The sequence below is a fragment of the Bufo gargarizans genome, chromosome 1, assembly GCF_014858855.1.
Source record: "Bufo gargarizans isolate SCDJY-AF-19 chromosome 1, ASM1485885v1, whole genome shotgun sequence".
Classification (NCBI taxonomy): domain Eukaryota; kingdom Metazoa; phylum Chordata; class Amphibia; order Anura; family Bufonidae; genus Bufo; species Bufo gargarizans.
Genome location: NC_058080.1, coordinates 624,954,763 through 624,981,074, shown reverse-complemented (window position 1 = coordinate 624,981,074; position 26,312 = coordinate 624,954,763). Strand labels below are relative to the sequence as shown.

Below are 26,312 nucleotides of genomic sequence, written 5' to 3'. Positions count from 1 at the left end.
CTTAGAGCCTTCTGTCAGTACCATACACTGGGAGAGATGCAGGACACATATGTTACGGCGTTCACTGCATAGGAGATTTTTTTTTTATATTTTAATAGTTGCCACTTTTTTGGACATGGCAATGTGTAATATGTTTATTTATTGTTTATATATTTTATATGTAACATTGGGAAAGGGGGTGATTTAAACGTAATATTTTGGTGTTTGTTTTTTAACTTTTTATTTTTTATTTTTATTTAATAACTATTTCAGCTGTTTAACCGCCTCAGGACCGGCGCACGCAGGATTGCGTCCTGGCGGCGGCCCAGTTATTTCTCTTGGACGCGCCGGCGCGTCATCTCGCGAGAGGCGAGATTTCCTGTAAACGCGCGCACACAGGAGCGCGCGTTCACAGGATCCGGAGGTAAACGAGTGCATCTACAGCCTGCCAGCGGCGATCATTCGCTGGCAGGCTGTAGATGCGATTTTTTTTTAACCCTTGAAAGGTATCTCAGACGCTGTTAACAAAACAGCGTCTGATATACCTTTCAAGTGTTAAAAAAAAATGCTACCTGGTCCTCTGGTGGTCCCTTTTGCTTGGATCGACCACCAGAGGACACAGGCAGCTCTGTAAGTAGCACCAAACACCACTACACTACACCCCCCCTGTCACTTATTAACCCCTTATTAACCCCTGATCACCCCCCTGTAAGCATCTATTCAGACGTCCGTATGTGTTTTGCGGATCCACGGGATCCGCAAAACACATAAGGACGTCTGAATGGAGCCTTACAGGGGGGTGATCAATGACAGGGGGTGATCACCCCATATAGACTCCCTGATCACCCCCCTGTCATTGATCACCCCCCTGTAAGGCTCCATTCAGACGTCCGTATGTGTTTTGCGGATCCACGGATCCGCAAAACACGGACACAGCGGATCCGCAAAACATTGCATGGGTATATGTAAAAAGACACCCCAAAACACATTGCCCTACTTCTCCTGAGTACGGCGATACCACATGTGTGACACTTTTTTGCAGCCAAGATGCGCAAAGGGGCCCAAATTCCAATACTAGTACTTTCAGGATTTCACAGGGCATTTGGATTCCAAACTACTTCTCACGCTTTAGGGCCCCTGAAATGCTAGGGCAGTATAAATACCCCCCATTTTGGAAAGAAGACACCCCAAGGTATTTCGTGATAGGCATAGTGAGTTCATGGAAGTTTTTATTTTTTGTCACAAGTTAGTGGAATATGAGACTTTGTAAGGAAAAAAAAAAAAGAAAAAAAGAAATCTGCATTTTCCGCTAACTTGTGACAAAAAATAAAAAGTTCTATGAACTCACTATGCCCATCAGTGAATACCTTAGGGTGTCTACTTTCTGAAATGGGGTCATTTGTGGGTTTTTTCTATTGTCTGGGCATTGTAGAACCTCAGGAAACATGACAGGTGCTCAGAAAGTCAGAGCTGCTTCGAAAAGCGGAAATTCACATTTTTGTACCATAGTTTGTAAACGCTATAACTTTTACCCAAACATTTTTTTTAAATCAAAAACATGTAGAACAATAAATTTTGAGAAAAATTTATATATAGATGTCGTTTTTTTCAAAAAAATTTACAACTGAAAGTGAAAAATGTCATTTTTTTGCAAAAATTTCGGTAAATTTCGATTACAAAAAAAGTAAAAATGTCAGCAGCAATGAAATACCACCAAATGAAAGCTCTATTAGTGAAAAGAAAAGGAGGTAAAATTCATTTGGGTGGTAAGTTGGGCAATAAACCGTGAAAGTAGTGCAGTGCAGAATTGTAAAAAGTGGTCTGGTCATTAAGGGGGTTTAAGCTAGGGGGGCTGAGGTGGTTAAAGAAGTTGCAGCGCTCCGATGAGTCCTACAGCATCTTCCTAGGCCAGTGACATCACATTAATTGGTCAAGTGGTCAATGTGCAGCTCAAATGGGTCCTGATCTGAAAACCAAGCAAAGTCACCATCCAATGTACGGGACTGTGCTTAGTGAGCTGTTAAGAGGCCACCGTGTTTACCACAGTGTAGCAGCCTCTTTAAACATCTGATCGGCAGGGGTGCCAGGTGTGGAACCCCCACTGAGCTACCAATCCCCAAAAAACACTTTAAAAGAAAAGAAAAAAAAAAAAAAAAAAGTCTGCAGTTTACTTGCCTTGTGGCCCCTTAGCAGGGAGCATTCCTGGACGTATGCTCCCAACCCAGGGCTACACATGATGTGAACAGAGCCTTATTTCATCTATTAATTATTACTGTTAACCAGTTCTGGTCATGCCTTTCTACATAGAAATACATATCATCAGCATCATCAGGAATTACCTCTCAATGAATAATGGTATTTTACAGTTTTATTTAAAAAGGCATCTGTCAGCAGATTTGCACCTGTGACACTGGCTGGCCTGTTACATGTGCGCTTGGCAGCTGAAGACATCTGTGTTGGCCCCATGTTCATAGGACTCATGATTAATATATTATTGTGCCTTCCTTTGCATTGGTGTATTTCTAATCAATGCTCACGCCTACTAACATTCCACCCATACACTATCAATATTCTGCTACCTATCCCACCAGCCATTACCCCTTGAGAAAGCGGACCACCAAACGCGCGTCTGACTTTGTGTGGGATCGTTTACTTTTGGCCTGTATTATTAACTGCTTTTTATTGATTTATACTATTTAGATGTTGTATTACATGTGTTTTGTTGGTACACTACGCTATATTGCCCTTTACCAGCTATACTCTTATGTTGTGATTGTAATGCCATCTAATTATACACTTGCACTTTAATACTTTCATCCTGCTGTCGGACACATTTGTGTTGTTTTTAACCTGTTTGTGTATGCCAATCATGTGGATAATACGTGTTAAATAAAATGAATTACATAATCATGTTCACGGTGTGACTATTGAGCTTTCTATTATTCAACCACATATACTTCTATTGGTTGAGGAATATTATGTATATGGGTTAATGTTACTTTATAAGTGAAAGTAGTTTTGGTGTTTATATCTGAACCATGTTCATATGTGTCCACATTGCTGAGAAAAATGTATGTTTTACTATATGCAAATGAGCCTCTAGGAGCAGCAGGAGCGTTGCCGTTACTCCTAGAGGCTCTGCTCTCTCTGCACCTTGATTAACAGAACCAGGCAGTAAAAACATCAAAAAGCCTGGCGCTGTCAAAGTGCAGGGGGCGCAGCAGTTTCAGAGAGAGCTGAGCCTCTAGGAGTAATGGTAACGCCCCCGCTGCTCATTTGCATATATTACAACTTCATTTTTCTGAGCAATATGAACATGGGACCAATCCCTGGTGGGCACTGGGGAAGGGTGGTCCCCTAGTCTCCCACCATCAGCACAAATGGCACTACATAATACGCAGCAAATTGAATATCACCCAACCTAGGTCCATATAAAATGTGTAGATTATTTAACAAGCCATCCAGGTTACTATTACCTATGCATCGGGTGGCTGAGATCATGTCTACGAACAGAGGCCGGCCAGCCAGTATCCAATCTCCCGGGGGACATGCCTTCGCAAAGTCACGGCAGGGACCGTCAATCAATCATCTTGAGCGCCTTGCTGCGTACTATGTGCATGCAGCTGTAAAGTGGGCCTCCAGAATGATTTTTACTGGTGGGCCCCAGGCACCCCGGTCCGACACCGTATGTCAGAAAATATTTACAGCCTCACACAATTTTTCCCGTTATTTAAACCTGTCCCAAGGTTTTGAGTTTTCCATTTTCTCTGAAATCTAAAATAAATTCACTGGTGTTTCGTAAAAAGCAAAAGAACATTTCTTTTTTTTTTACTTTTGACAGAAGTAATTTATGTTTAAGCAGTTTCTGCAGATGAAAAAAAAAGGTTTGCTTGTATAAACCAAGTCATTCTTCATCATAGTTTACAAGCGGTAATTAACTGCATCAACACAGCAGCGACTGCTCTGAATCCTAAGCGTCTGCAATGAGATCCATACAAATCTGATCACTTGTAAGAAATACACGTGCCAAGTGTCTGATCACTGGGATCCCCATCAATCACAAGAACATGAGCCTTTAAATAATAGACTCTAGTCGGCCCAGAATATATCATGGCCAGGGGCTATAGTAATTCTGTTTATGGTCTAATCATATAAAACGTAGCTTTTATTATTTCCGCTCTTAAAAACCCCAAAAAAGTGAAAAGAAGATTTATTCTGCTGTAATAGTAAAGCCATAAATAATGTTTAAGGGGTTATCCAATTTCACAAACAGCCCCCTCACAGGTAATATACTTACATCCGATGTCGGGGAGCGGAGCAGCCAGTAGCATTGTGGGTGATGCTAGGGAGGTTCGTTCCGTCCCCACCCGCTTTTGGCTGCTCGATCCCCTCCCCCCCCCCCCCCCTCCTCGACACCGGATGTTTTCATCCATGTACAGGGAGAAGTTGCAGCGGCGGTGCGGGGAGCGGGGTACCGTAAGTATATTACCTGTGAGGGACCCAGCACATGGGGGGGGGGGGGTGTTTGTAAAACTGGATAAGGAACAACTGCATGTCGTGTTTGTTTCCCAATTTCTTGCAGTTCTAACTCATATTTATATGGGTCTTTGCAGCCAAAAAGCAGTGAAAGTGTTAATGCCCACACTTTCTCGGCTTTCTGGACAGTAAGAGTGTCTCTTTATTGTGTTTTTTCATTCAATCATTCCCTAGTAACCATTTAGTAGGTGACAGGTGGATATCACTGTCCATATTTTGTTACTTAATCCTTAAGACTATATTGGCTTTTCCCTTCAGCTATCTCTTGAATCACTATATTGGCCTATAGATCATTCAGCTTCTTTTAGAGACACACCATCTATCTTGAGGCTGCTGTTAGGATTATCTATCTGTAGGAGGCGTATCATGTATTTCCCTGCAGGGCGTCCTGCTGATCCATGCACCAGATGCAGTCGTTTGGCTGCGGGGTCCTCAGGGCGTCCTGTTTGTAAGGTATTTATCGGGAGGATATTCCCGCCCACCTGGTACACCCCACCTCTGGGCGCCCGATGTCTTTATTGACAGCTTGGATTCCCTCTTATCATGGGGTTTCTTTAGTTCCCTAGTCCAAGGGAGGGACACTCTTTAGGCTGAGGCTGCACACAGATTTGTCATAGGACAAGCAATGTACGCAATCTGGCGCTCTGTCATTAGAAAGTTAAAAAAATCAATTAAACGTGATAAGTCTAGGCGAATATGGGAATCTTCAGGGGAAAATGAAGCGTAATCTGTCAGCAGCGTGTTATAGAATAGGAGGAGCTGAGAGGATTGATATACACTATAGTTTTGTGGGAAAAGATTCAATATTCCTGCTCATTCTGGGCTCTGAAGTCCAGGAGTCGTCCCATCAGTGATGACAGCCATCCCTCCATGTGTATACACAGATAGGAGGCCTCCTTGACTTTAAAGCCCAGAATGAGCAGGAATTCAAATGAATGAAATACAAGTTAGGCTACATGCACATGACCAAAACACGGATGGCGTCCGTGTGCGTTCCGCAATTTGTGGAACGGCGCGGACAGCCATTACTATAACTGCCTATTCCTGTCCGCAAAAACAGACAAGAATAGGACAGGTTATATTTTTTTTACGGACCACGGAACGGAGCAACAGATGCGGACAGCACACGGAGTGCTGTCTGCATCTTTAGTGGCCCCATTGAAGTGAATGGGTCCGCATCCAAGCCGCAAAAACTGCAGCTCGGATGCGGACCAAAACATTGTGTGCATGAGGCCTTATACTGAATCTTTTCCCATAAAACTATACATAAATCTGCTCAGCTCCTCCCACTCTAACATGTAGCCTGCAGATTACACTTCATTTTCATGGTGACACGTCCCTTTAATACCTAAAACACAGAGACTTTTCCTAGAACAAATTATTGAATATAATAATGGCTACTGTGTAGCAGAAAAAATAAATCTCACATACACAAGTTCATTGTAAAAAAGCATTTTTACTGGATTTTTTTTTACAGGTGAAATATGCTCCATATGGGGGGGGGGGGGGGTAATATCAAAACTGGTTGCAACAGAAAACTAGTTTAGTTGCCCATAGCAACCAAACTCATTCCACCTTTCAGTTTTCAGCACTCCTTTGAAAAAAACATAAGACTTAGACTTACCGGTAATTCTGTTTCCTTGAATCCACCATGACAGCCACAATGAGAGCTAACCCTTCACCTCTGTAGCGGCAGGAATACACAGAGAGAGTTTAAATTGCCCCCACCCCTCCTTCCCCTCAGTGCTTTACAAGTTACCCTGTAGGTGAGCAATATTATGTATGTCCCCTTTCAGTATTTCTTCATACCAAAATAGAGACATATATTAGATAATTTTATATATATATATATATATATATATATATATATATATATATATATATATATATTATATATATATATATATATATATACATACAAAGTAAATAACGAGGCAGCACTTCCAGCTTTTGGTGTACGGGTGAAGACCCCAAACTTTAATCCAAGCGACGTTTCGGCCTGCTCAATGAGGCCTTTGAGCAGGCCGAAACGTCGCTTGGATTAAAGTTTGGGGTCTTCACCCGTACACCAAAAGCTGGAAGTGCTGCCTCGTTATTTACTTTGTATATCGTGGAGGAAGAGCCTACCTCTGTGGGGATTTGCACCCAGTCCATCTACTCTGACTGTGCTGCTGCACTATATATATATATATATATATATATATATATATTATATATATATTTTTTTTTTTTTTTTTTTTTTGGGGGGGGGGGGAGGGAATATATGGGCCGTCATGATGGATAATTAAAAAATAAATAAAAAAAATGTACCGGTAAGTCTAATTACGGTTTTGCATTCCATCCACCATGACGGCCACAATGATAACTAACAAATACTTTAAATAAGGTGGGAAGCCACCTGCAGAATATTTTGGCCAAAAACGAAATCTGAGGAGGCGGTAAAATTAAGACGATAATGTTTTACAAAAGTGTTGAGACTTGACCAGGTAGCTGCTTTGCAATTTGGTCTAGTGAAACACCAGCTTTGTCTGCCCAGGAAGAGGCAGTAGCTCTGGTAGAATGGGCTTTTATACCTTATGGAGAGGGTTTGTCCTGAAGAGAGTAGCTACATTCTATAATAGTGGATCTGATCTACCTAGCTATCGAGGCTTTGGAAAGTTTTTTCCCCTTATTTCGGCCACCAAACTGGATTAGGAGATTATCATCTATTCTGAAATCTTTTGTTGCGTCTAGATACAGCATTATGGTGTTTTTAACATCCAGGAGTTGCATCATCTCTTCTATCTCTTCCATCTCTTCTTCTGGGTAGCTGTTAACAGATAGTAATACTATCTCTTGTTCCCGATGAAAATTTGAAACCACTTTGGGGAGAAAACCTGTATCTAGCCTTAGCACAATTCAATCTGCGAAAATTCTAAGATATGGTTCTTTACAGGAGAGTGCTTGTATTTCACTTAGACGTCTAGCAGAAGTGATGGCTATCAGGAAAGCCGTTTTGAACGACAGATTTATTATAGAGATTTCAGATAAGGGAGAAAAAAGGGGGGGTTGTAAGCCCCTCTAATACTATATTAAGGTCCCATTGAGGAATCCTAGATCTTAATGTTGGCCTTAACCTGGAAGCTTCTCTAATAAATCTCCTTATCTGTGCTCTGTGAGACTAGGATCATAAAAAGGTGCTTAAGGCCGATATTTGGACTTTAAGGGTACTTGGCCTCAGGCCTATTTCTAGCCCATTTTGCAGAAAGTCTAGTATTATATTAATAGGCGGAGAGGAAGTGTTCGGATGCTCCTCCCCTAGCCAACTGCAAAATCTTTTACAGACTTTGAGATAAACGGTTGATGTAATTTTCTTCCTACTAGCTTTAAGGGTAAGGATTAATTTGTCTGAAAGGCCTTGTCTTAGTGATTTACTCTCAGGATCCAGACCGCCAAATTGTAGATCTGGGAGTTTGGGTGTTTTATAGAGCATGTTTTCCCTGTAGGGTATTTTCCACGGTTTTTCTAATGCCCACTGTCGCAGGATTGTGAACCAGCTTCTTTTTGGCCAGTGGGGAGCTACCAAGATCATTGTTGTTGGTTTCTTTCTGTAATTTCTGCAGTAAGCGAGGAATCAGCGGAGAGGGTGGAAACGCATAGACTAGGTCCCACTCCCATCTTATTGAAAAAGCATCTATTGCCCATGGTCTGTCTCTTGGATTTATTTAACAGAAGTGTTGAATCTGCGCATTTTCCCTGGAGGCAAACAGATGCATCTTTCGTAGTCCCCAACTGACAGTGATCTTGTGAAATATGTTGTCGTTTAATGTCCATTCTCCTGGATCTATTTTTCTCAGACTTAGGAAGTCTGCCTCTAGGTTCTCTGCCCCTTTTAGATAGACTGCTGTTAAAGAGAGAATAATTTTTCTGCCCAGAAAAATATTATTTTTGCTACTTCCCCCAGTGAATCGGACCTTGTGCCCCCTTGGCGTTTCAGGTATGCCACTGTGGTGATGTTGTCCGAGAGGACTTTCAGATGCCTGGTCTTTAATAGGTCTACTGCTTCTGTGAGTGTCATAAGGACTGCATTCAGTTCTCTGAAATTTGAGGCTCTTCCTTTATGGTTGTTTGGCCAGTCTCCCTGGAAAAACTTGTTGCCTATCTTTGCACCCCAGCCTGAAGAGCTGGCATCTGTTATGACCTGAGCCTCTGGGATTTTGAGCCATTTCATGCCTAGAAGTAGCTTTTACTCTTCCTTCCACCAGTCCAGATCTATTTTGACTGTCGATGGTACCTGTATCATCCTGTCTAAGGACGTCTGCTTCCTGTCCCATTTTTTTGAAATCCTTGACTGCATGATTCTTGTATGGGCCTGACTCCATGGAAACGAGTTTATGCATGCGGTTAAGTTTCCTAAATAGCTCATTGCCCCCCGAATGGAACACCTGTGAGATTTTTAAAAGCGACTTATTTTGTTTTTGAGAGATCTTACTTTGTCCTGGGGTAGATAGGTTGTTTGGGTTACGGAATGCAACTCTACGGCCAGGAACCTTATTTTTGTGGATGGGGTGAGTATTGATTTTTTTCCGATTTATCACCCATCCTAAACCTGAAAGGGTACTTAAAACTACTTCTGTAGTCCTGAAGGTTTCTTCTCTTGAATGGCCAATTATTAGGAAGTCGTCTAGGTAAGGGACGATATTGATTCCCTTCCTGTGCAGAAAGGCGATCATTTCCACCACTAGTTTTGTAAATGTTCTGGGAGCTGATGAGATGCCAAAGGGGAGGGCTATGTACTGAAAGTGGTGGAGGAGTCCCCCAGGATATTTTATTGTAAATCTTATATATTTCTGGGAGGCCTGATGAATCGGTATGCGATAGTAGAGGCACCCTTTGGAATCAGCGGAATCGTAGATGCAATTGACTCCATCTTGAATCTTTTGTATATTATGGATCTGTTTAAGGGCTTTATGTTTATTATTGTGCAGAATGTCTTGTCAGTTTTTTTTGACTAGAAAGAGATCCTGAGTGGAATCCCTTTCCCTTTTCGGAGTCCGGCACTTTTATGACTACTCCTGATTTGAGCAAGTCCTGAGTACCCTGCCAAATCTTTTTCCCCTACACTTCAGTTTTGGGTGGTAATGGAGAATTTTTCTGGAGGTGTTGAAGAGAATTCTATTCTTTAGCCCTGAGCTATGATATTTAGAACCCATGGGTTTGACGTAACCTGATTTCACTGAGATAGAAAACTCTTCAACCTGCCCCTCACTTTGGCGTCATTGTTTATTGCTCTGTCTGTTTTGGGGATTAAGAATGAATCCTCTACCCCTTTCACCTTTTGGGTAGCTCCAGCGACCAGTTTTACCTTTACTCCTGTAGGGCCTGGATTGTAAAGGGAATTGACGAAGGGCCTTCTCTTTATCTCTTTTTCCTCCGGAAACCCCTTCTTTTTATCAGCTGCTTTTTCCAGTATTTTATCTAACACTGGCACAAAAACAAATTCCCCTGAGAAGGGGATAGAGCATAGCTTAGATTTGGACATTTTATCCCCTTCATCCATAAAGCTCTTCTAGCTGCATTGGAAAGGGCTGCATCTCTTGCGGCAAAGCGTACTGATTCAGCTTAGGCATCTGATAAAAAAAAGCCCTTGCTGATTTTAACAATGGTAAGGAATTTATGATATCTTCTCTGGGGGTTTTGTTCTTTAGGTGATCTTCTAATTCTGGCAACCAGAAGTACATGGCCCTTGCGGCTGATGTAGCAGAAATGTTGGTTTTTACTCCAAACATAGATGCCTCCCAAGCCTTCCTTAATAATGAATCTGCTTTGCGCTCCACTGGATCGGTAAGTTGTGATACGTCTTCTAATGGAAAGGCCGTCTTTTTGACTACCTTTGCCACCTAAATATAAATTTTATCAAAAATTTTACACTCAGCTTAATCGAATCGAAGTCTGTTCCTGAAGTCTTTGGATACCCCTATTCTTTTTTAAGGATCAATCCACTCATCAAATATCATTTCTTTGATATTTTTATTGATGGGAAATACTTTTGTTCTTTTAGTACGTAAACCCCCGAACATCTTGTCCTGTACAAAGTTTGGGAAGATCCTCTATGCCCATGGTAGACCTAACTGCCTTCAGTAAATCTTCCATTTTATCAGAGAAAAAAAGTTTTTATCATCCTCTATTATTTCACCCTCTGAGAAAAGTTCCTCCTCGAGTACTAGTCTAGAGGTAGAGGTATCCTTATCAATGTCCTCGGCCTCAGAGAAGGATTGAATGGATAATGTAGGCTTTTTGGCAGGTGGGATAGGCGCACTAGAAGTAGTCAGAGATGCTAGTGAAGATTTAATTTCATCCTGGATAAAACATTTCATCATCTCAGACAGGATAGATGGTTGCTCCTGTTTAATACATTTTTTGCACAACTTCTTATTATAGTTATCAGAAAGTCTCCTGGCAAAGGTCGCGCATTTTAGGGATTTAGACTTAGATTTTGTATCTTTTGTACCCTAATGAGTAAAGGAGAGCAACCAAGTATCAGCATATTTCTTCATAATTTTATATATATAAATAAGAATAACCATTCTCCCCTTAGGAGCAGCGGAGAGGGGTCAGAACCCTCCTGACGAGATGCTGGAGCCTCAGGAGTGGACATAGTGGCGGAGATGCACAGCTTCACGCTGTATGAGCGCCACTTTTTAAATACTTCCTGGTTCCAGACGCCATCTTGGCACGTCATCAGTACTGCACCCAGGTTCCGCCTCCCCCCACCTGCCTGCCATAAGATCAGAGAGATGCCGCACTCCCCATCATTGGTCTGCTTCCAACCTGAAGTGGAAAAGATACAGTGAAACAGAAAGGAGCACAGGTCCCAGCATAAGCCGGGGAGAGTGTCCACGTTGCCCACTGCTGCCCAGCCTTAGCTCCTGCCGCGGGAAAGCAGCAGGCGATAAAGGTAAATCCTGCTAACTTCAGCTCCCCACCGGGAGGACTCTCTGTGACCTAACCACATAGGGGCAGGAAAAACACTGAGGGGAGGAGGGGTGGGGGCAATTTAAACTCTGTGTATTCCTGCCCCTCCAGAGGTCAAGGGTGTCTCTCATTGTGGCCAACATGGTGGATGGAATGGAAATAAAAGACACGTTCTGATTGGCGGCTGCTGCTATGGGCAATTAAGCCAGTTTTCCTTTACAACAATTTCAATAAGCCTCCCCCAATGTGTTTCAGCTGCCAATTACAAAACTAAAGCAATGTGTCAGTGTCAACCCACCCCGAGTTGTATGGTTGTATGCAATGATCTATGATACACGCAACCATGCTCGGTCCAGGAAACACGGGCCATGTGTCGCCACCTCTCCTGGACCAACTGCGGCTCCCCTGACCCTGGCTGCATCATTGTGATTTATGATTCAGTCTGTCTTATCTCATCGCAGGTCTATTGGACTGTGCTCACATAGTGACCTGAACCCCATTCAATGAAATGAAAATGATTTCCAGTTGCAGAAAATTTCTGTAAAAAAAATAAATAAAAATCTGCTTGAAGGCTTCCTGCGCACTGGTGTGGGCCGTGAAACTACATTTCTCAACAGTGTTTCAAGTGGATTTCTGTGCCTTTCCACATAAAATATCACATCATGTGACTTATAGTTTATGGTGCAGATCTGAAGTGGACTTTCTGCAGCTCTCACCCTTGCACGAGAAAAAGGGTGAAATCCTCACCCCCCAAAAAAACATGCTGCAGATCTGATGATACGCATGGCAGGTCAATTTCCACGTGGAAAAACAAAATAAAGCAGAGCGTACATGAGATTTGTCAAATCTCATTCACTTTGCTGATACTGTATTAGGGCTCATGCACACAAATGTATTTTCTTTCCGTGTCCGTTCTGTTCTTTTGCGCACTGTATGGGGATCCATTCATTTAAATGGGTCCTCAAAAAAACGGAGGTACTCCATGTGCATCCCGTTTCCGTATGTCCGTTCTGCAAAAAAATAGAACATATCCTATTATTGTCTGCATTACGGACAAGGATAGGACTGTTCTATTAGGGGCCAGCTGTTACGTTCTGGAAAACACTAAAAATGCACACGGAGGTCATCCGTATTTTTTTGGGATCCGTTTTTTGAAAACGCATGTAATCCGCAACATGTGCAGGTAGCCTTAGGCTGCTGCTAAACCTAGAATTTTTCTACAACTTTGAGGGTGGGTTCTCGCATAGGTTTTTGCTAGTGTTTTTCTAGACTTAAAATTCATGCTTATTTTTTAAAACTAAAGAAAAAAAAAAAAAAAAACACAACACCAGACCCTTAACCCCTTAAGGACTCCGCCCTATTTCACCTTAAGGACTTGGCCATTTTTTTGCAAATCTGACCAGTGTCACTTTAAGTGCTGATAACTTTAAAACGCTTTGACTTACCCAGGCCATTCTGAGATTGTTTTTTTTTGTCAAATAGTGTACTTCATGACACTGAAAAATCTTTTTTATTTATAAAAAAATACCAAAATTTACCAAAAATTTGTAAAAAAATTGCAAATTTCCAAGTTTTAATTTCTCTACTTCTATAATACATAGTAATACCTCCAAAAATATTTATTATATTACATTCCCCATATGTCTACTTCATGTTTGGATCATTTTGGGAATGATATTTTTTTTTTTTTGGATGTTACAAGGCTTAGAAGCAAATCTTTTCATAATTTTTCAAAAACCCAATTTTTAGGGACCAGTTCAGGTCTTAAGTCACTTTGCGAGGCTTACATAATAGAAACCACCCAAAAATGACCCCATTCTATAAACTACACCCCTCAAGGTATTCAAAACTGATTTTACAAACTTTGTTAACCCTTTAGGTGTTACACAAGAGTTAATGGCAAATGGTGTTAAAATTTCTGAATTTAGATTTTTGGGCAAATTTTCCATTTTAATCCATTTTTTCCAGTAACAAACCAAGGGTTAACAGCCAAACAAAATGCTATATTTATTGCCCCGATTCTGTAGTTTTCAGAAACACCCCATATATGGCCGTAAACTACTGTACGAGCACACAGTAGGGCGTACCCCCTGGTGCACCCCTAGAGTAGAAACTCCATAAAAAAGTGACCCCATCTAATAAACTACACCCCACAAGGTCTTCAAAACTGATTTTACAAATTTTGTTAACCCTTTATGTGTTGCACAAGATTTAATGGAAAATAGAGATACAATTTCAAAATTTCACTTTTTTGGCAGATTTTCCATTTTAATTTATTTTTTTCCAGTTACAAAGCAAGGGTTAACAGCCAAACAAAACTCAATATTTATGGCCCCGATTCTGTAGTTTACAGAAACACCCCATATGTGGTCGTAAACTGCTGTATGGGCACACGTCAGGGCGCAGAAGGAAAGGAATGCCATACGGTTTTTGGAAGGCAGATTTTGCTGGACTGGTTTTTTTGACACCACGTCCCATTTGAAGCCCCCCTGATGCACCCCTAGAGTAGAAACTCCCCAAAAAAAAAAAAGTGACCCAATTTTAGAAATTACGGGATAGGGTGGCAGTTTTGTTGGTACTACTTTAGGGTACATATGAGTTTTGGTTGCTCTATATTACACTTTTTGTGAGGCAAGATAACAATTAATAGCTTTTTTTGGCACAGTTTTTTTTTTGTTATTTACAACATTCATCTGACAGGTTAGATCATGTGGTATTTTTATAGAGCAGGTTGTCACGGACACGGCAATACCTAATATGTATACAATTTTTTTATTTATGCAAGTTTTACACAATGATTTCATTTTTGAAACAAAACAAAAAAAATAAAATAAAAATCATGTTTTAGTGTCTCCATAGCCTGAGAGCCATAGTTTTTGGGCAATTTCCTTGGGTAGGGTCTCATTTTTTGTGGGATTAGATGACGGTTTGATTGGCACTATTTTGGGGTGCATGACTTTTTGAACGCTTGCTATTACACATTTTGTTACTTTTTTTTTTTTTTTTTTTTTTACACAGTTTTTAGTTTTATTTTTTACAGTGGTCACCTGAGGGGTTAGGTCATGTGATATTTTTCTAGAGCCGGTCGATACGGACGCGGCGATACCTAATATGTATACTTTTTTATTTATTTATGCCTTTAGCACAGATCTGTTCAGCACCATGGACAGCAGGATGCCTAAGAAAAATCTTTAGTTAACGCACATTAAAGTTTCTGATCCCCGCGGTCCGATCAGAAACTGCAGAAAACGCAGCAAACTGCAGGTCCAAATTGACCTGCGGTTTGCGGCGATCGGCCGATATGGGGGGTCACATGACTGCCCCCCCCTGGCGTTGTGACAGGATGCCGGCTGAATGATTTCAGCCGACATCCTGTTCGGATTAACCCCCGCGCCGTGCGCAATCGCGATTTAAACTTAGGACATACCGGTACGCCCGGAGTCCTTAAGGATTCGAGAAATAGGGGGTACCGGTACGCCCTAAGTCCTTAAGGGGTTAAGGCCCCTTTCACACGGGCGAGAATTCCGCTCGGGTGAAATGCATGAGTTTAACGCATTGCACCCGCACTGAATCCAGACCCATTCCCTTCAATGGGGCTGTTCAGATGAGCGGTGATTTTCACGCATCATTTCAGAACTTTTTCTACCGTTAATGTGACCTATAAACTGTACCACTCAATTGAAAAACAAACTGAAATTTTTTAGGTAGAGGGAAGAAAAAATATAAAAATTAAATAATATGGTTGCATAAGTGTGCACACCCTTAAACTAATACTTTGTTGAAGCACCTTTTGATTTTATTACAGCACTCAGTCTTTTTGGGTATGAGTCTATCAGCATGGCACATTCTGACTCGGCAAGATTTGTCCACTCGTCTTTGCAAAAACACTCCAAATCTGTCAGATTGCAAGGGCATCTCCTGTGCACAGCCCTCTTCAGATCACCCCACAGAAATTTTAATCAGATTCAGGTCTGGGCTCTGACTGGGCCATTCCAAAACTTTAATCTTCTTCTGGTGAAGCCATTCCTTTGTTGATTTGGATGTATGCTTTGGGTCGTTGTCATGCTGAAAGATGAAATAACTCTTCATGTTCAGCTTTCTAGCAGAAGCCTGAAGTTTTGGGCCAATATTGACTGGTATATGGAACTGTTCATAATTCCCTCTAGCTTAACTAAGGCCCCAGTTCCAGCTGAAGAAAAACAGCCCCAAAGCATGATGCCACCACCACCACGCTTCACTGTGGGTATGGTGTTTTTGCGCCAAACCTATATTTTGGAATTATGGCCAAAAAATTCAGCCTTGGTTTCATCACATGCTTTTGGGATCTGTTTTTGCAAAATGTAGCCTGGCTTGGATGTTTTTCTTCGTAAGAAAAGGCTTTCATCTTGCCACTCTACCTCATAGCCCAGACATATGAAGAATACGGGAGATTCTTGTCACACGTACCACACAGCCAGTACTTGCCAGATATTCCTGCAGCTCCTTTAATGTTGCTGTAGGCCTCTTGGTAGCCTCCCAGACCAGTTTTATTTTAGTCTTTTCATGAGGTTTGGGGGGACGTCCAGTTCTTGGTAATGTCACTGTTGTGCCACATTTTCTCCACTTGATGATGACGACTGTCTTCACTGTGTTCCATGGTTATCTAATGCCTTAGAAATTCTTTTGTACCCTTCTCTTGACTTACAGTGGGATGCGAAAGTTTGGGCAACCTTGTTAATCGTCATGATTTTCCTGTATAAATCATTGGTTGTTACAATAAAAAATGTCATTTAAATATATCATATAGGAGACACACACAGTGATATTTGAGAAGTGAAATGAAGTTTATTGGATTTACAGAAAGTGTGCTATAATTGTTTAAACAAAATTAGGCAGGTGCATAAATTTGGGCACTGTTGTCATTTTATTGATTCCAAAACCTTTAGAACTAATTATTGGAACTCAAGTTGGCTTGGTAAGCTTAGTGACCCCTGACCTACATACACAGGTGAATACAATTATGAGAAAGAGTATTTAAGGGGGTCAATTGTAAGTTTCCCTCCTCTTTAAATTTTCTCTGAAGAGTAGCAACATGGGGGTCTCAAAACAACTCTCAAATAACCTGAAGACAAAGATTGTTCACCATCATGGTTTAGGGGAAGGATACAGAAAGCTGTCTCAGAGATTTCAGCTGTCTGTTTCCACAGTTAGGAACATATTGAGGAAATGGAAGACCACAAGTTCAGTTCAAGTTAAGGCTCGAAGTGGCAGACCAAGAAAAATCTCGGATAGACAGAAGCGACGAATGGTGAGAACAGTCAGAGTCAACCCACAGACCAGCACCAAAGACCTACATTATCTTGCTGCAGATGGAGTCACTGTGCATCGTTCAATCATTCAGCGCACTTTACACAAGGAGATGCTGTATGCGAGAGTGATGCAGAGGAAGCCTTTTCTCCGCCCCCAGCACAAAAAGTGCCGCTTGAGGTGGGCTAAAGCACATTTGGACAAGCCAGCTTCATTTTGGAATAAGGTGCTGTGGACTGATGAAACTAAAATTGAGTTATTTGGCCATAACCAGGGGCGTTATGCATGGAGGAAAAAGAACACAGCATTCCAAGAAAAACACCTGCTACCTACAGTAAAATATGGTGGTTCCATAATGCTGTGGGGCTGTGTGGCCAGTGCAGGGACTGGGAATCTTGTCAAAGTGGAGGGACGCATGGATTCCACTCAGTATCAGCAGATTCTGGAGACCAATGTCCAGGAATCAGCGACAAAGCTGAAGCTGCGCCGGGGCTGGATCTTTTAACAAGACAACGACCCTAAACACTGCTCAAAATCCACTAAGGCATTTATGCAGAGAAACAAGTACAACGTTCTGGAATGGCCATCTCAGTCCCCAGACCTGAATATAATTGAAAATCTGTGGTGTGACTTAAAGAGAGCTGTTCCTGCTCGGAAGCCATCAAACCTGAATGAACTAAAGATGTTTTGTAAAGAGGAATGGTCCAAAATACCTTCAACCAGAATCCAGACTCTCATTGGAATCTACAGGAAGCGTTTAGAGGCTGTAATTTCTGCAAAAGGAGGATCTACTAAATATTGATTTCATTTCTTTTTTGTGGTGCCCAAATTTATGCACCTGCCTAATTTTGATTAAACAATTATAGCACACTTTCTGTAAATCCAATAAACTTCATTTCACTTCTCAAATATCACTGTGTGTGTCTCCTGTATGATATATTTAACTGACATTTTTTTATCATAGCAACCAACGATTTATACAGGAAAATCATGACGATTAACAAGGTTGCCCAAACTTTCGCATTCCACTGTATACCTTTTAACAATGAGATCCCTCTGATGCTTTGGAAGCTCTCTGTGGACCATGGCTTTTGCTGTGGGATGAGACTAAGAAAATCTCAGGAAAGACCAACTACAGCAGCTGAACTTTATTTGGGGTTAATCCGAGGCACTTTAAATGATGGCAGGTGGATGCTGACTCCTATTTAACATGATTTTGAATGTGATTGCTTAAATTCTGACACAGCTACATCCCCAGTTATGCAACCACATTATTTTAGTTTATTTTTTTCTTTCCTCCACCTAAAAGATTTCAGTTTGTTTTTCAATTGAGTTGTACAGTTTATAGGTCACATTAAAAAGGTGGAAAAAGTTCTGAAATGATTTATCCTTGTCAAATTTTTTTACATCACAGAAACCTGACATTTTAACAGGGGTGTGTAGACTTTTTATATCCACTGTATATTCTTATTATAGCCAAATTTACAACCCTAACTCCTCCCACAGTTTTTACACTACATAGACAGTAATACACCGAAACGTGCGGATTGTTCCCGATTAGTGTGCTATTACTTTGTGGAACGTTTCACCGAATGGTTTACGAGATATCTGCGTTTTTGTGGCGAAATTGGTCCCATAGGAATGAATGGCGGAATGTTCAAAACTAGAATGTGAGCTGAAAAATCAGGACATGATTTCTAAACTGCCACCACTCCCTCTCTATCAAGCCCACCTACACAAATCGGCTGCTAATGTTTTTATAAATTTATGTTTTAATGTAACTGTGAAGCACTTTGGGCAACAACATTGCAATTAAATGTGCTATATCAAGAAATAAAAGTCGAAATGCATTTCTCACTCTATCAAGCTTGCCATGTGCACTTTTTAAATTTGATCAATTGGTTAGTGTAATGTTTACTATCCTTACTCACTCCAAACACTCCACACAGTTACTCTGCCCACTCCAGCCTTTCCAGTTACTCCAGCCAGTACAACCACACAACAGTTACTCCAGCAACTTCACCCAGTTACTCCGCCCACTCCAGTTGTAAACTACTGGTGGAGGCAAGAACACTTCACACAATTTCCCCAGAAATTGTAGCTTTTCTATTTTTCCCTTATAACATGGTTATAAGAGAAAATAATAGCATTCTTAATACAGAATGCTTACTAAAATGTGGCTTGAGGGGTTAAAAAATAAAAAAAATTTACTTACCTCATCCTCTTGATCGCACAGCCGGTATAGTCTTCTTTCTTCTTTCAGGACCTGCAAAAGGAACTATCTTCATTCAGCAGGACCTGCGCTGACGTCACCGCGCTCACCAAGTCTCCAAAGGTCCTTTTGCAGGTCCTGAAAGAAGAAGAAAGAAGACTATGCCAGCTGCGCGAACACGAGGATGAGGCGAGTTAATTATTTTTTTCTATTTATTAACCCCCCAAGCCACATTTTAGTAAGCATTCTGTATTAAGAATACTATTATTTTCCTTTCATAACCATGTTACAAGGGAAAACAATAAAATCTACATAACACCTAACCCAAACTTCTGTTTAGAAGTCCGGGTTTGGGTCTGGGTACCACATTCAGTTTTTTCTCACGTGCATCCAAATACCATTGCACTCGCACGGAAAAAGCTGAACATCGAAACGCAATCGCAGTCAAAACTGACTGCAAATGCGTGGCAACTCGCGCGGGTTTCCGTGACGCATCCGGAGCAAATCTGGAACGCCCGTGTGAAAGAGGCCTTACCCTGGGTTCACACCTGAGCGTTCCTCAAACGCGCGTTTTAGTCGCGCGTTTTTTGTAATAGTAGACGCGCGTTTGTGTCATTGACTGCAGTGTCCTATGGCCACAAACGCGCGTCAAAACGCCCCAAAGAAGCTCAAGTACTTGTTTGAGCGTCGGGCGTTTTACAGCGCGTTCGTACGCGCTGTAAAACGCCCAGGTGTGAACCCTTCCCATAGGGAAGCATTGGTTTTCATGTCTTAAGCGTTTTACAGCGCGTTTGAACGCGCTGTAAAACGCTCAGGTGTGAACCCAGGGTAAAGGAGTTGTACAGGATTAGAAAAAAAAAAAAAAGCTTGCTTTTTTTTTTTTTTTTTTAGCAGTTAACAGCAGGAGGAAACTGCTTCAGTATTGTCCCCATTACCGCCATATATGAATGAAGTGAGCAGCAAACAACTCAGTCACAAGGATTTATTTACATACAGTTTTCAGAAAAAGAAAAAAAAAATTATATATTCACGTAGCCAGAGAATCCTGCAGATAATGGCTAACGAGTGACCATAAAAACGCCAATTAGCAATTATCTGGCAGTGTAAATGTACCTCCAATTACCTTGTTCATCCGATATTAGATTATTTGTGTGGTCACAAAAATGATCATTTGTCGGCGCATATCGTTCTGTGTAAACAGCATCTGCTGCCGGAAAATAACTGGTCAGTATGGGGACAAGCGATGGCATAGCGATCACTCCTCCCCATACTGCCGCATCGGTCTCCACCAGAGAGCAGGGGACTGTCGGGAAGGAACGCTTCCCTCCCAACAATCTGCTGCTGTGTGGTCCCATGTAAGGCTGCTTTCACACTAGCGTTCGCTGGTCCGTTCGTGAGCTCCGTTTGAAGGGGCTCACGAGCGGACCCGAACGCAGCCGTCCAGCCCTGATGCAGTCTGAATGGAGCGGATCCGCTCAGACTGCATCAGTCTGGCGGCGTTCAGCCTCCGCTCCGCTCGCCTCCGCACGGACAGGCGGACAGCTGAACGCTGCTTGCAGCGTTCGGGTGTCCGCCTGGCCGTGCGGAGGCGTGCGGATCCGCCCAGACTTACAATGTAAGTCAATGGGGACGGATCCGTTTGAAGATGTCACCCTGTGGCTCAATCTTCAGGCGGATCTGTCCCCCATTGACTTTACATTGAAAGTCTGGACGGATCCGTCCGAGGCTATTTTCACACTTAGCTTTTTTTAGCTAATATAATGCAGACGGATCCGTTCTGAACGGAGCCTCCGTCTGCATTATTATGAGCGGATCCGTTCAGAACGGATCCGCCCGAACGCTAGTGTGAAAGTAGCCTTATACAAAAACTGCAATCTGGTCAATCTGAGAAGTAAAACATGTACATAAGGATTCGGGTTACCTGGCAGCGACTGCTGAGGTCCAGCTGCTTCCAGAACTGAAAGTCTAAGCAGAGGTCACGCCAATATTTGCAGACCAGAGACGCACACAAGCATCGCTCATTCAGTGAGAGGTGGGAAAATATCTGAAAGAAAAAGCAGAAAAGAGCAGAATTTCAGAGACTTGCTGTGTTTCTTGTGCATTTTGCTGTTCTACAGACCAGTGTATTTTTAACTATTAATCTGAAGTCCTCAGGACTGACACAAATATAACCAAAGCTATGAAGACAACACAAGGGGTTCTCCTCTGCAGACCAAGGGGCAGACTGTCCATAGACGCCACAGGGAAATTTCCCAGTGGGCCGATGCCCATGGTGCCACCTGAGCGCACTACACAGCCGCCAGCTGGGTACATAATAATATGATGCTCTCAACATTAATAACCTGGCCTGCGGCCACAAGTGCCCTCCTGGATTCAACGGTATCATTCTCCTCAGGAAGGCGATATAGTTGAATGCTGCAGCATGGGCACCAGTATCTTGTGCTGCACTGTGGTATTTGGTTCTGCTGGGGCAGCATTTTGTTCTGCGCTGTGGTATTTAAAGTGAGAAACAGTAGTATTTGAACACCCTGCGATTTTGCATGCCACCAAAGTGGCATATATCTTTATGATAAATCTGCCCCAATGAATACCTAAAAAAGTTGTGAAACTGGAGACAATGAGGAGGATAACAGAAAGAGATTGTTATAAAGGGAGATCTTATGGATAGTGAAACAGCAGCCTTTAATACTTAAAGGGTTAAATTAAATTTATAGCATTAATGCATTTACAGTGAGGAACAGAAGTATTTGAACACCCAGCAATTTTGCGAGTTCTCCCACTTAGAAATCATGGAGGAGTCTGAAATTCACATTGTAGGTGCATTCCCACTCAGAGACAGAATTTAAAAAAATAAAATTAATTCAGGAAATCACATTGTATGATTTTTTAATTATGTATTTGTCTTGCACTGCTGAACATAAGTATTTGAACACCTGAGAAACAGCAAGAATTCTGGCCTTTAAAAAGTCCACCTCTGCTCCACTCATAAACCTAACTTAGTAGCACCTGTCGGCACTCTTTAAAGACACCTGCCCACCCCGGTCAGTCAGACGCCAACTACTACCATGGGCAAGACCAAAGAGCTGTCAAAAGACACCAGAGACAAAATTGTGGACCTCCACAAGGCTCCAGAGGGCTACAGGGCAATTGCCAAGCAGCTTGGTGAAAACAGATCAACTGTTGGAGCAATTGTTAGAAAATGGAAGAGGCTAAAGACGAATGTCAGTCTCCCTCAGACTGCGGCTCCATGCAAGATCTCACCTCATCTCACTGATGGAAAAAAAAAAAAAAAAAAAAGGTGAGGAACCAGCCCAGAACTACAAGGGAGGAACCGGTCAATGACACGAAGATAGCTGGGACCACAGTTTCAAAGGTCACTGTCGGTAGAACACTACGCCGTCATGGTTTCAAATCATGCATTGCACGGAAGGTTCCTCTGCTCAAGTCATCACATGTCCAGGCTCGTCTGAAGTTTGCCAATGATCATCTGGATGATCCAGAGGAGGCATGGGAGAAAGTCATGTGGTCAGATGAGACCAAAGTAGAACTTTTTGGTCTAAACTTCACTCGTCGTGTTTGGAGGAGAAAGAAGGATGAGTTGCATCTCAAGAACACCATCCCTACTATGAAGCATGGGGGTGGTAACATCATGCTTTGGGGGTGCTTTTCTGCTAAGGGGACAGGACGACTGCACTGTATTAAGGAGAGGATGAATGGGGCCATTTATTGTGAGATTTTGAGCAATGCTCTGACTGAGGGAAGGAGGTTGTTGAAGATGGGTCGTGCCTGGGTCTTCCAACATGACAACGACCCGAAGCATACAGCCAGGATAACCAAGGAGTGGCTCCGTAAGAAGCATATCAAGGTTCTGGAGTGGCCTAGCCGGTCTCCAGACCTAAATCCAATAGAACATCTTTGGAGGGAGCTGAAACTCTGTGTTGCTCAGCGAAAGCCCCAAAACCTGACAGATCTAGAGGAGATCTGTGTGGAGGAGTGGGCCAAAATCCCTGTTACAGTATGTGCAAAACGGGTCAAGAACTACAGGAAACGTTTGACCTCTGTAATTACAAAACAAGGCTTCTGGGCCAAATATTAATACTGATTTTCTCAGGTGTTCAAATACTTCTGTTCCTCACTGCAATTCTGCTGGGGCAGTATTTTGTGCTGCACGGTGGTATTTGGTTCTGCAAGGGCGGTATTTTGCGCTGCACTACAGTACTGCTAGCCCTTGCCTCCTGTTATTCCTGCCCATTTGTGGAGCTGTCTCTTCTGTGACAACAAGGGCCACTTTTAGGGGTTTTTTTTCAGGGCAACCCTAAGTTCCCAGTCTGCCCCTGTGCAGACCCATGTGTCTCCATGGCTCCACACCACTGCATCCATCACCTACCTAATGTATGTGGACAAGAATGGGACAGATCGATTGCAGAGGTTTATATCCCATTCAGTAAAGTTCTTTGCACTTGGATTATTTCCTGTATGTGACCAGAAAGTGGAAGATTCTGCTGCAGAAACGTCTGTGACAGTCCCACTCACCTTAATGCAATTTATGTTCTTGCTGCCTAAACAACTGCATTCAGACGAATAGATCCAATTTTCGGTCACAGAGGTCGCTAAATCTTTGGATCACATCAGTATCTGTACACCTTTGGAGGCAATTTTTGTGTATGATTGCATTTTACTCATTTTTGACTAAAAATCATTTTCAATTGACCTTTATTAAAAATATCGAGCCGTTCTGTCACAAATAGTTAACTGTTTTCCTAACTGGAAAGATAGGATTGAACTTTAATGAGCGTTTATAAGGTCAGAGAGCAGAAATAAGGAGCCCGTCTGCTCCCCAGATGACAGATAACCCACAGGCAGCTAGTAGAGCATCGCAGCTCTGTACACGGAAAAGGGTTCCATATTTTTAATAAAGACCATTTGAAAAAAAAATTTAGTTCAAAATAATTACAATTAGTGTTGAGCGAACTTTTGTTTTAAGTTCGGCATCTAAAGTTTGGGTTCGGGTTATCGAAAAACCGCGTGAAGGATTCTGCTACCACGGACCATGTCCGTGGTAGCGGAATCCATAACGTGATTCTTCGATAACCCAAACCCGAACTTTAGACGCCGAACTTAAAACAAAAGTTCGCTCAACACTAATTACAATGCAATAATTTAAAAAAAGCCCCAAAAGGTGTACATAGTCTAAGATTTGGGCATATACTCCTAACTAAAACCCATGTCCCATTATCTCCTATGGGAATCCGCATTGCCATTCACACAGAAGCTGTTTTCATTGTGCAAAAATGTGAAATGTGGTGCAAAAAGAGACATAAGGCGAATCCGACTGTATTATCTTTAACATAGCCAAGACGGATCCGTCATGAAGTCCACTGAAAGTCAATGGAGGACGGATCTGTTTTCTATTGTGCCAGAGAAAACGGATCCATCCCCATTGACTTGCATTGGGGGTCATGCCAGACGGAAAGCAAACTACAACACGTTGCGGTTTGCTCTCCGGTATGGAAAGGCAACTAAAGGGAACAGAATGCATTTTGGATCGTTTTGTTCAATTCAGTTTTGTCCCCATTGACAATGAATGAGGACAAAACTGAAGCGCTTTTTCCGGTATTGAGCCCCTATGACGTTACTCAATACCAGAAAACTAAAGCGCTAGTGTGAAAGTAGCCTAAAACAAGGATCAGCAACCTCCAGCTGTTCTGAAACTACAACTCCCAGAATCCTCCTTTCACATCTGTGGAAGTTACAAAAAACACTAAGTAAGTTTGCATGCTGGGAGTTGTAGTTTCACAGCAGCTGGAGTGCTGAAGGTTGCTTATCCCTAGTATAAGATGTAACTACTAATACATTGGCAGTGCCCGCATGGCCTGGCAGACAGGATGTGTAGGGTGCAGCGCAGTCTCCGGTATTAGCAGTACTCCCCGCTTGGCCCATTTTCCTAGGTGACGGCCAGGTGAGTACCGTACCGCAGGTGGAGCACAGGGAGGGGGGCAGGTTACCCTATTTGTAGGGAGGGATTAGAACAGAAGTCTCTTCTCACCTTCAGCAGCAGGGATGGGGGCAGCTGGTTAATATTTAGCGGCTCAACCTCCAGCCTGTGAGAGTCAGGATCCGCTTCCCCGAGAGTCTGATCCTGGGAAGGAGGAAGCATGGAGGAGGATGAGGAGTCACCGCAGATCGGGTTCAGGGGTTCGGATCTCTGGGAATGCTCCTCCAGTAGGGACATGCCATCTCTCTCAGGGCATTCCAGCGCTGGGCTCCCTATGGGCTGCTGTGCCAGCTCCTCTGTGGTGGGCAAGGTTGGATCTCCAGTGGACTGGCCGGTAGGTTCCCTAGAATAGGAAGGGGTGTGATCCTGATCATGCTGGGAGCTGGGGTGCTCCTGATCTCCTGCAGGGGTGCAGCGGGGCTGCTTGCAGGGGGTGCCCGGCTGCTCTCCGCTGTTCTTCCGCTTGTGCACCATGTCTATGGGCTCCTGGGGACGCAGGACACTGGTGCTCAGCAGCGGTAGGTGGGCACAGTCCTGGGGAGGTGCAGCAGGGGACACCGGCTCACTGGCTGCAGGCTCCCTCACGATGAAGCACAGCAGACACGGGGCACGGAGCAGCTTCTTCCTCCTCTGGGCTCTGGCTGGTGGGAGGCCGCGGCGCTGCTTACAGAACAGGCTGCCCATAAATGACGGCCAAGCCGAGGGGAAGACTCCGGAGCGGGCACTGTCCCGGCTCACTGACACACACTCCAATGCTTTTCCCGTTACCGCCGTTCTGACGTCACCACAACACTAGACGTCACTCGGGATTGTAGCCTTGCCATTGGCCAGAATGAGGACGCCTGGGTACGTCCTTCTGCACGTTACGCACTGTCAACAGAGAGAGTCTGCGGCCATATTTGTTACTGGTAAATTCCGCGGCCAGCTAAAAGCACGCGCGGCGTCTGTCATTCATCTTTGCCCTCTTAAAACATGGCGCGTACGTCTACAGTCCAGAACGGCAGGGACAATCTTTGATTAAAAGGACCGTGTTATAAAAATGGTAGCGCCCCCTTTGTCGGTAGGGTGGTATTACACGTTCTGTTACTTGGAGTGCTGCTGGTACATGACAGAGCTGCGCACATGTGATAGCTTTATTTTCTGGTTAATGTGGGAGAAGCTTCCATCTCCAGTCCTGTGACAGCCCTCACTAATGGACGTGTAACCCATCTTGTGCCCATTGTAGAGGAGTTTACTTTTATATGCACATAGACCCTCCCAGAAATGGAAGAAAAAGCCCAAATATACGCATGCCATAACAAGTGCAGGTGAAAAAAGAAGGAAATTCAACATCAAGTTGTATTCACATCG

General features: G+C 42.9%; 1 protein-coding gene across 1 annotated transcript in view; it reads right to left on the bottom strand.

Moving 5' to 3' along the window:
• Positions 1-25,729, bottom strand: part of FBXL17 (F-box and leucine rich repeat protein 17) — a 724,848-nt gene extending 699,119 nt beyond the window's left edge. The window contains exons 1-2 of the mRNA XM_044275955.1: positions 25,014-25,729; positions 20,889-21,011 (exon numbers count right to left, since the gene is read on the bottom strand). Coding sequence (XP_044131890.1) covers positions 20,889-21,011; positions 25,014-25,646 — 756 coding nt within the window. The 5' untranslated portion in view covers positions 25,647-25,729. The remainder of the gene's footprint in view (positions 1-20,888; positions 21,012-25,013) is intronic.
• Between the last annotated feature and the right edge of the window lie 583 nt (positions 25,730-26,312).